The sequence below is a fragment of the Acartia tonsa genome, chromosome 9, assembly GCF_053477335.1.
Source record: "Acartia tonsa isolate MP-2025a chromosome 9, ASM5347733v1, whole genome shotgun sequence".
NCBI classification, from domain to species: domain Eukaryota; kingdom Metazoa; phylum Arthropoda; class Copepoda; order Calanoida; family Acartiidae; genus Acartia; species Acartia tonsa.
This window is the reverse complement of record NC_137268.1, coordinates 48213298-48224498: the sequence shown is the minus strand read 5'-3', so window position 1 is coordinate 48224498 and position 11201 is coordinate 48213298. Positions and strand designations below refer to the sequence as shown.

The 11201-nt window shown below is 34.4% G+C and overlaps 2 protein-coding genes across 2 annotated transcripts; both read right to left on the bottom strand.

The window, feature by feature from the left end:
- Nucleotides 1-3206: 3206 nt before the first annotated feature.
- On the bottom strand, nucleotides 3207-4769 carry LOC145327921 (uncharacterized). Its single transcript, XM_080171451.1, has 3 exons — nucleotides 4692-4769; nucleotides 4391-4458; nucleotides 3207-4003 (listed from the first exon to the last, which is right to left on the bottom strand). Exons 1-3 carry the CDS (start codon nucleotides 4706-4708, stop codon nucleotides 3756-3758), a joined length of 333 nt encoding a protein of 110 aa, XP_080027577.1. The 5' UTR covers nucleotides 4709-4769; the 3' UTR covers nucleotides 3207-3755.
- Nucleotides 4770-7389: 2620 nt separating this feature from the next.
- On the bottom strand, nucleotides 7390-9236 carry LOC145327920 (uncharacterized). Its single transcript, XM_080171450.1, has 4 exons — nucleotides 8892-9236; nucleotides 8535-8666; nucleotides 7920-8030; nucleotides 7390-7725 (listed from the first exon to the last, which is right to left on the bottom strand). Exons 1-4 carry the CDS (start codon nucleotides 8978-8980, stop codon nucleotides 7641-7643), a joined length of 417 nt encoding a protein of 138 aa, XP_080027576.1. The 5' UTR covers nucleotides 8981-9236; the 3' UTR covers nucleotides 7390-7640.
- Nucleotides 9237-11201: the final 1965 nt, after the last annotated feature.

Below are 11201 nucleotides of genomic sequence, written 5' to 3'. Positions count from 1 at the left end.
AAAAAATTCCAACATGATTTTTAATTTTAAATACAAGAATATTTTTTCCTATATGATATGTTAAATTTAAATACAGGAATAATTTTGTACTGTGGAATTGAAGAAATAAATGCTGTACATTAGAGTGGCTTGATTTTCAATGATTTTCTAATTTTAAATGTGCTACATACACTTTCTGTCTGAACATCATATAAGAGACCAAAAAATGAAAAGAAAATATTTTGAATAATGGGGAGGCTCGCTGATGCATGTAAACTTTTAGAAAGACACTTGTGGGGAGAATTTTTTTTTTTTTTTTTGAGGGGGGGGCAATTATTTTTCTTTCAAAGTATAGCTTTATGCACCTTCCCAATTTTGTCTTGAAGAGTAGAATAAGAATAAAAAATCTGTTTTTAAAACTATTGATCCTAGCAAGAAAAATCCATAAATAGATTTAAAAACCAAGAGATTTTACATTTAATTTAAGATTTTTCATGCTTGGATGAATATTTTTTAAAACCAATTTGATATTCTTATATTAATCAACAAGACAAATTCAAAAAGATGCATAAAGCAATACTTTGAAAGAAAAAAAGTTGCACCTCCAGAATAAACTTCTAAAATTTTTAATGCATGGAAACACCTTCCCCCCATTTCCCCTCAAGGACAAAATCAATTTTTTATATTTAGGTTTCTTATATGACGTTTAAACTGTAGATGTTGATTACAAATTCAATGTCCAAAATTGATCCACTCTACTGTGCATTGTTATAATTTAATATTTGATGTGGGTATAAACATTAGACATAGATGGTCAATCTGACCCCATTTTTTTCTTAAAAAGAAACCTTTGTTAACTTTTTGTTGTATATGAAATACAGCCCTATAGGCAACATTATTTGCAACTAAATTTTGCAATGATATAATTTTTAGAAAGATAACTTTATTATAAGAAATTAAATTATTTATAACTAACTTATTATATGTTGTGTCATACGCTTCACATTATACGATGGAAGAAATATTTTCTTCAAATATTTCACCCAAGGAAAGCTTTAACCTAAGATATTCAACAATTTATAGCTGATACATAATGTAAACAAAATTCCCTTGTGCTGTCTCTAGGTTATCTCTATTGTATAAATGAACGTACAAAAGAGGAGGAGAGAGAGAAGGAAATGATGAAGGAAGATCTCGATCATAACTATTTTCGGATAGATTCACCCCCTCTCTTTCTCCATTCCCTTTGAACTGGATGGATCTGGATTGTCTCTTCCAAAACTTGTTAGCGATAAGGTGTTTATACAAGTGCGCCAATGTTTTTTTTTATAATTGTTAAAAAATGACATCTGTTTGGTTTTCCTTTGCAATTAAGCTTTTTTTAAGGTACAGGGAAGGTTTTTAACTATTTTGGGAGAGCGTATCTCCACCCTCCCAATTTAAAATCACACCCCCAAATTTTTTTTCTGAATATTTCTTATTAAAACTCAAATTAAAAAGTAGAAGGGCAATTGACTTATCCCCCTCCCACCTTAAGAACACCTAGAGGCTTCTTGGGGGCGTCCGTTGCCCCTAGTCTTTCTTTAAATAAAAGCTATGTCTTGCATTTTTTTTCAATTAGGTGTTTGATCACGAATTTCATATGGTAAAAATTTTTTTATTTAATTGTTATCCTAATATGATAAAAGTTATGCTTGAAAATTGTGTTAATAGCTATTATTATATGTTGCATTTTTAGATAAACGTCAGAATTTGCGTCAGAATTTGCGTCATTTGCGTCATTTCTATTTCAGATTTTTATTACCCGTCATCGAAGGAAATAGACAGAAAAGTGAGGGAGGGGGGAGGGGGAAGAAATATAGAGAAAAATAGACAGAGATATTTATTGTTCACCCTTAGATGATGTAAATTTTTTGATAGACTTTTTTGAATTTAAGAAAAAGATAGAGAATGAGACAAAACCAAGTATTATATTTTATTAATATTGCTTATACAAGAAAGGTCATTCAAAATTATTTCACCAATATTAAGGTCAAGTGACAAAAATTTAAATTTCCACCTACTTCGCCCCCAGAGGGGGCAATAGTAGAAGGAAAATTCAAATTTTGATCACATGACCAAAATTGTTGAAATAATTTTAATATCCTTTCTAGCATTCACAATATTACGAAAATATGATAAATAACTATTAACAGTAACACGTAAATAAGCTTATTCAATCTGTTTAATGTGAATTTAATACAATAATAGTTACAATATTTCTTTCATCGTATTATAAACAGCTTTCCGCGGATATAGAATGTACAATTATAAACTTAAAACTAGTTTTAATCTAATGATTGTACACTTTTATATTCGTAGAAATCTGGATACAAAACTTTTTTCGTATTGATGAGAACCGGTTCCTATCCACCGGATTTTAATGAATACGAGAATAGTTATTTCTCGCATCGTATTATAAATGGCTTTCCGCGGATATAGAATGTACAATTATAAAATTAAAACTAGTTTTTTTAGCCCCGAGGTGCCAAAGGCACCGGCTAAAAAAAAACTGGTTTTAATCTTATGATTGTACATTTTTATATTCGTAGAAATCTGGATATAATACGATGCTAGACATAGTTTTTTCGTATGGATAAGAACCGGTTCCTATCCACCGGATTCGAATGAATACGATAAAAAATTATTAATTTAAAGTCATTCTCTTTCTTTCTCTCCCTCCATGTTCCACCCAGGACGGAATTAATACCATAAAAAAACCTAGTTTTTACCACTTTTATGGTAAAATTTTACCAGCCTATACGATCTAAAAGGTGGTAAAATTTTACCGTAATCGTGGTAAAAACACTTTTGGTGGTACTTTCTCACGCTTTTTACCATCGATTTTTACCACAATTATCGGTAAAATTTTACCAGATTTCCGGTAAAATATTACCATTTTAGGACGCAAATTTATACCAGATTTTGACCAATTTTTACCACTTTTTTGGTAAAATTTACCGCAAATTTCTGTAAGATTTTACCGAAAAAGTGGTAAAACTGTTCAACACCTGGTAATATTTTTGCCCTAAACTGGTAAAATTTTACCAGAAATAGGGTAAATATGGTAAAAATTTAGCAATAATTGTGGTAAAAACGGGTGGTAAAAATCACGAGAAAGTGGTAAAAAACGACCTTAATTATAGAAAAACCTCGCTTGTACACAAATCGCAAAAATAAAAAAAAAATTGTTTTCATTATTATCTTTATTGATTGAAACACTTAAACATATTTTTTTACATAATGATTTACATAGGTACGATAGCGCGATACTATATAGGTATATATTCACAGAAATTTTCTTAATTAGTCTATAATTCTAGACGTGGTTTAAATGACCAAATATTACATAGTTTTACAGATAATATAACTGCATGTTTAATCGGTTTAAGCTGAGAAATTAACACAAATATACATAGGTTTTAATTGCTGAGATCTGGATTCTAATTGTACTTTATACTAGAACATTTTTATACACAAGAAAAATATATTACGAAGTTACTTTCCATTATTAAATTTTCAAAAATTTGCTATATAGGAATAGCGGTTTCAAATATAATATTATATGAATATTCTCATCGTCAGAACAAAACTGTCAAAACTGTCATATAGATTAATGTACGTACAAATTAAAGGTGGTTAAACATATTTTTGACTCAAGATATCTTGATATATATCACTTTTTTATCACAAATAGTTTATATATGATCTGACTGGAAGGACTATTATACATCAGCTTACTTTTGTCCTTCTTTTCTTTCTTTTTGCCTCTTGTGAAAGAAGACGCGGCAGTCTGGACACATATAGGTGCATTCGATGAGTCTTGTGTTCAATGGCAGCTCGCTTCGGGGACTGCGTCCATGGGCGCAGGTCTTGATTTTCCCCGGTGTTGCAGTTCTTTTGCGCCTACTCAGTTTTGATGCTGGCGGGATTGTAGGAGGGGGTGGTTCAAACATCTCCTGCTCATCATCTGACACCCGATACACTGAAATTAAAATATTTTTTAAAATTATTTTTTTATACAAAAAAATACTTCAATTTTACAATAGTTTTTTTTCTAGCCTAACCTAACCTAGTGTATTAATAGAAAGAGTAATATTTCTAGTTTTAGCCTAGCCTAGCCTAGCCTAGCCTAGCCTAGCCTAGCCTAGCCTAGCCTAGCCTAGCCTAGCCTAGCCTATTCTAACCTAACCTAACCTAACCTAACCTAACCTAACCTAACCTAACCTAACCTAACCTAACCTAACCTAACCTAACCTAACCTAACCTAGTGTAATAATACAATGTATTACGGCATTTTCTTAGTGCCTAGTACAGAAATGTTTCACTATATGCTTTGGGCACAGTCGCTAGTATAAATATTGTACTATACCTGGGCTTTTTGGTCCGGGATTCTTTATGTTCTCATAAATTATATCAAAATCCGGTTTGTCTTCCATCCTGAAATTAAACAATCTATACTACAAAGTAAAACGATTTTTGTTTGTATGTAGCGAAGGATCTTGTTAACCGCTGAACCGATCGGGTTCTTCTCATAGGTACCGGCAAGGGAAGGGAGTGGCAAAAGAAACTTTAAGGATATACTTCATATTAGAGGGTTTAGCGTACAGAAAAATCATTTACAACACAGTCGCCAGGATAAAGTAGTAAAAACAATTTTTAAAAAATCTTACTTTGCTGGTGTTTCCATAACAGTGACTTCCTTAACCTCGTTCTCATCCGAATTTTCTGGAGAGCCAGCTGCAGCTGTTTTGTTCCTGAATTAAACAATATATATATAATAATCTATTTAAATTAAGTAGTTAACATTTTGGTTCCACATTTACCCCTTCCACCTTACCCAGCTAGAGGCGTACTTGCTAGTACTCGCTTTTAATAAATAAAGGAACACGTTGAATTTGTCTTTACAGAAAAATCATTTACAACACTGTCGCCCGGATAAAGTATGAAAAAATAATATTAAAAGAAATATCTTACTTTGCTTCTCCTTCCATAACAGAGGCTTGTCCGACCTTCTGGTCATCCTTTTGTGCCGCCGGACATTTCTCGGATTGCTCCCTGAATTAAGCAATCATATTATTATTAAATAGTAAACTTTTTATGGTCCACATTTACCACTCCCACCTTACCCCTAGAGGCATACTTGCTATAGTTTTGTAATATATAAAGGTGAATTTGTCTGTACCGAAAAATCATTTACAACACAGTCGCCCGGATAAAGTATGAAAAAAGATTATTAAAAGAAACTAGTGGCTACGCCCCTAGAAACCTCTAGGGGCACTTAAGGTTGGAAGGGGAAAAATCAACATCTTCCCATTTTCAATTTCAGTTTCAGAAGAGTAAAAATATTTTTTGGGGGAGGGGGTGAAGACACCCTGCACAAAAATAGTTTAAAACCTTTCCAGGACCTATAAGAAGCTTCACTTTAAAGGAGAACAATATCGGTTTAGCGGTTATCCTTCGGGACAGACAAAAAACGCTTACTACTTTATATAATAGGATATCTTACTTTGCTTCTCCTTCCATAACAGAGGCTTGTCCGACCTTCTGATCATCATTTTGTGCCGCCGGACATTTCTCGGATTGCTCCCTGAATTAAGCAATCATATTATTATTAAATAGTAAACTTTTTATGGTCCACATTTACCACTCCCACCTTACCCCTAGAGGCATACTTGCTATAGTTTTGTAATATATAAAGGTGAATTTGTCTGTACCGAAAAATCATTTGCAACACAGTCGCCCGGATAAAGTATGAAAAAAGATTATTAAAAGAAACTAGTGGCTACGCCCCTAGAAACCTCTAGGGGCACTTAAGGTTGGAAGGGGAAAAATCAACATCTTCCCATTTTCAATTTCAGTTTCAGAAGAGTAAAAATATTTTTTGGGGGAGGGGGTGAAGACACCCTGCACAAAAATAGTTTAAAACCTTTCCAGGACCTATAAGAAGCTTCACTTTAAAGGAGAACAATATCGGTTTAGCGGTTATCCTTCGGGACAGACAAAAAACGCTTACTACTTTATATAATAGGATATCTTACTTTGCTTCTCCTTCCATAACAGAGGCTTGTCCGACCTTCTGATCATCATTTTGTGCCGCCGGACATTTCTCGGATTGCTCCCTGAATTAAGCAATCATATTATTATTAAATAGTAAACTTTTTATGGTCCACATTTACCACTCCCACCTTACCCCTAGAGGCATACTTGCTAGTTTTGTAATATATAAAGGTGAATTTGTCTGTACCGAAAAATCATTTACAACACAGTCGCCCGGATAAAGTATGAAAAAAGATTATTAAAAGAAACTAGTGGCTACGCCCCTAGAAACCTCTAGGGGCACTTAAGGTTGGAAGGGGAAAAATCAACATCTTCCCATTTTCAATTTCAGTTTCAGAAGAGTAAAAATATTTTTGGGGGAGGGGGTGAAGACACCCTGCACAAAAATAGTTTAAAACCTTTCCAGGACCTATAAGAAGCTTCACTTTAAAGGAGAACAATATCGGTTTAGCGGTTATCCTTCGGGACAGACAAAAAACGCTTACTACTTTATATAATAGGATATCTTACTTTGCTTCTCCTTCCATAACAGAGGCTTGTCCGACCTTCTGATCATCATTTTGTGCCGCCGGACATTTCTCGGATTGCTCCCTGAATTAAGCAATCATATTATTATTAAATAGTAAACTTTTTATGGTCCACATTTACCACTCCCACCTTACCCCTAGAGGCATACTTGCTAGTTTTGTAATATATAAAGGTGAATTTGTCTGTACCGAAAAATCATTTACAACACAGTCGCCCGGATAAAGTATGAAAAAAGATTATTAAAAGAAACTAGTGGCTACGCCCCTAGAAACCTCTAGGGGCACTTAAGGTTGGAAGGGGAAAAATCAACATCTTCCCATTTTCAATTTCAGTTTCAGAAGAGTAAAAATATTTTTGGGGGAGGGGGTGAAGACACCCTGCACAAAAATAGTTTAAAACCTTTCCAGGACCTATAAGAAGCTTCACTTTAAAGGAGAACAATATCGGTTTAGCGGTTATCCTTCGGGACAGACAAAAAACGCTTACTACTTTATATAATAGGATATCTTACTTTGCTTCTCCTTCCATAACAGAGGCTTGTCCGACCTTCTGATCATCATTTTGTGCCGCCGGACATTTCTCGGATTGCTCCCTGAATTAAGCAATCATATTATTATTAAATAGTAAACTTTTTATGGTCCACATTTACCACTCCCACCTTACCCCTAGAGGCATACTTGCTAGTTTTGTAATATATAAAGGTGAATTTGTCTGTACCGAAAAATCATTTACAACACAGTCGCCCGGATAAAGTATGAAAAAAGATTATTAAAAGAAACTAGTGGCTACGCCCCTAGAAACCTCTAGGGGCACTTAAGGTTGGAAGGGGAAAAATCAACATCCTATTTTCAATTTCAGTTTCAGAAGAGTAAAAATATTTTTTGGGGGAGGGGGTGAAGACACCCTGCACAAAAATAGTTTAAAACCTTTCCAGGACCTATAAGAAGCTTCACTTTAAAGGAGAACAATATCGGTTTAGCGGTTATCCTTCGGGACAGACAAAAAACGCTTACTACTTTATATAATAGGATATCTTACTTTGCTTCTCCTTCCATAACAGAGGCTTGTCCGACCTTCTGGTCATCCTTTTGTGCCGCCGGACATCTCTTGGATTGCTCCCTGAATTAAGCAATCATATTATAATTAAATAGTAAACTTTTTTTTGGTCCACATTTACCCCTCCCACCTTACCCCTAGAGGCATACTTGCTAGTTTTGTAATATATAAAGGTGAATTTGTCTGTACCGAAAAATCATTTACAACACAGTCGCCCGGATTAAATACCAAAAAAAGAAGTGAAAAAAATTTCTTACTTTGTTTGTGTTTCCAAACAAGCGATCTCCTCTTCCAAAGAAGCAATTTTTTGCTTTGCTGCCCCAAGGTCTTGTTTTATTTTCTGCATTGTCTCCCATCCATCGTCGTCCCTGAAAAATAAAAAAAAATAATACTAAAGTAACAGGATGTCCCTGTTTATGTACCGAAGGATCTCGATAACCACTGAACAGATCGGGTTCTTCTCATAGGTACCGGCAAGGGAAGGGAGTGGCAAAAGAAACTTGAAGAGATATACTTCATATTAGAGGGTTTAGCGTAGCTGCTAATTTGAAATATCAGGGGTGTATATCCTATATGGGATCCCCTGTTCAGGTGGTGGGGGGAAAATAACTAAAATATGTGTGGTAGGACCAAAAATTTTAGTTCTTTCAATATTTCTCCATTTCCGTCCCTACTTGGTGAGATAAAAATAGGTGGGAAAAAAATACAAAATTTTGTACCACGGGAACAAAATAAATCTTGTGCGTAATGTACACCCCTGAATGAAACTATAATTATTCGCCATAACAATAATGTTTATCCTACTCTTTTCAATCCGGCTACTACCACCTTCCGAACAGAAATAGAATGGTAACAAAAATAAATAAACTTACGTAGTGCAATCCAAAGTTAGGTTCAAATCTTCTGTATCAGACGATTTAGGAGGGGTATCAGGCAGGTCAGCCAGCTTAGCAGGCAGCTCAGGCTCAGACACACTCATTTCGTTCTTCTCTTTTTCGCTATCACTGAAATATATAAATATATATTATATATCCCAGGTAATCGGACCTTTGCCCAAAGAAGTAATTACCAAAAAATATGTAATATGTATTTATGTAATTATGTTGTGATGGATTGTCGAATCCGATTCTATGAATGGTTACCAAAATATAGCTAGGGACGGACGGACGGACAGACAGACAGACAGACATCATTCTACTTCGTTTTATACATATTAAAATATTACTCACCCACTTGTGGTTTCCGGCTTCTGTTCTTCGTGCTGTTCGTCTCTCTCTAAGTCGGCTGCTGCTGTGGCTGACATGGACATGTCGGACATTCTATATTAAATTTGAAAAGAAACAAATTATCACTGGTAATTAAATTTTCATGAATAAATGTCCAAAAAACTGACGTAGGGAATTTTAATATAATAGGGTCCAGCAAGATCACATATTGGTATATCTTATATTGTAAACAAGTATATAGACAAATTTCATTTACAAAAAGTTAATACAAATTTGAAACGTTCTCTTTTTTAATTACAGCACATAAACATTACGGATTTTACCATGGAAATCTACCACCGTATTAATTAAAACATTCCCTATGATAACTGTCATATATATAATATTTATATACAAAATTAAACAAATATATAAAATTAACAAAAGCTAGTTGTGAATACTTTTTTTCCTTAGTTTAGGGGGTAAACTACAACTGCTATATACTGAATTACAGAAAATGCGACAGATTATACAACAAAAAATTTTCAGTTTAAGCTCTTAACTTTAAGCTCATTAAACTTAATTGGTGGAAAGGGGTAGTTTCACAAAATGCATTTGAACTTTATTTTGTGAATTGCATATTTTTCTTTGTTATGATGGTAAAAGTACGTGGTAGAAAATTTAACTTTCTTCAAATTTATGCCATATAAATAGAGTTTAAACACATTTAAACAGGTTCAAATATACGGTTCACTAAATTAACTTCAAATGCATTTTGGGAAACTACTCCTTTCTAGATATTATAAAAAAAAGTTGAAGATGAAACTTATGAAATAAAAAAAAATTACATATAAATATATATATACGTAAAGTCCTGGAATTATTGGGATTGACTGGGAGCTATCAGGTCTTCGTCTTGTTCTTCGTCTTGTTCTTCGTCTTGTTCTTCGTCTTGTACTTCGTTTTCAGACGAAAGTTCCGACGAATAATACTTGTCTCCATTCTGCCAGGGATGTATATTCTACATGGTTCGGATGTGTAATATTTTTTCCAAGTCTGCACAGGGATGTATATTATATTTCATTAAATATAAATAGATGGAGGTAAGAAAAAAAGGTAATAATTAAGAAAACTGAAAACATTTGTAAATTTTAAAAATTTTTAGCCGTGGACAAACAATATTTCTTGTGCAGAATATACACCCCTTTCCCGAATCAGCTGTAATGTAGCTGCCAAAGATACTGTAATTGTTTATGTTCTGAGAACATTGTTGAGAACTTGCTCTCTGTGGTGGTCTGGAGCTTGATCTTTTCTTCTTCTCTAACTCTTCATCTTCAGGCCTGATTCCCTGTTCCCACAATCTTTGCTTCTTCATGTTGGCCTTTACTCGTTTGTTGGCATCTCTTCTTGTCCGAGTCTCACCACGCTGGCCGAAATCGGGCAAATGTGTATTTGTTCTGTTCAACATTTGCTGCATCTTAATTTGGTTAGGTTGCTCACTGAGTTGACTATTACTACAACCTGGCTCTGGACTGAGTTGACTATAACTACAACCTGGTTCTGGGTTTACGTCTTCATCAGGATTTGATGTGCCTGCGCAACTTTCAGCATATTCCCGGCTTTCATTTTGTGCTCTGCTCGTGCTTGCTCTGCTCTGGTTTCTGTACAACACCGCATCAATTTGATTCCCAGATGGAAATGTTGTTTGTTTTCTGGGACGTTTAGCAACTTCTTTGGTAGGCTTTGGCTTTTGGGCCACTTTTGCTTTTGGCCTGCGTTCATCTTCTTCTTCTTCACTACTACTACTACTGCCAGTTCCAGTGTCTGGGTCTGATTGATGACCTTGATCTGTATCATCACTTTCTGGTGCTTCTTCTTTGATGTCAGAAATTAATTCACCTTCTTCTTCATCTTTTTTCCACTTTGCTTTTTCTCCTACAAAGAAATAAAAAATGTTAAAGCAAATGTACATAATTGTAGCTTCAATATTATTTCCATACCTATATGAACATTAGTTACTATTAATCAGATTCAAATGAAAACAAGCAATATTTTTTACCCTATATTTATATGCCAATCAAAGATAAAAGGGGGAATTTTGCATTGGCAGTTGCTTTATAGGGGTACAATATGGAACTGTGAAGAAACGGCGTCGCCAACGCCGAGAACCGCCAATAAAAGCCCCAAAAAAATTAGGCTGGTTTTAGTTTTGGTTTCAAAATTAGTCACTTTCGCCCACCCCCCCCCCCCCCCCCATTTATTACATTAAGACCTGTAACTTACCGTCAATGTTGATGAGTTCTAAAATTTCCCTTTGGTTGTGTATAGAAACAT

Excerpts from the sequence above, each read along its gene's own strand:
- LOC145327921 (XM_080171451.1), bottom strand. Across the intron at positions 4,004-4,390 it reads TCCCGGACCAAAAAGCCCAG|TGTATCGGGTGTCAGATGAT; the intron begins GTATAGTACAAT and ends TTTTAATTTCAG.
- LOC145327920 (XM_080171450.1), bottom strand. The coding sequence starts at position 8,980 with ATGTCCGACATGTCCATGTCAGCCACAGCAGCAGCCGACTTAGAGAGA. Across the intron at positions 8,031-8,534 it reads CTAACTTTGGATTGCACTAC|GGACGACGATGGATGGGAGA; the intron begins GTAAGTTTATTT and ends TTTATTTTTCAG. Across the intron at positions 7,726-7,919 it reads TGTTTGGAAACACAAACAAA|GGAGCAATCCAAGAGATGTC; the intron begins GTAAGAAATTTT and ends TGCTTAATTCAG.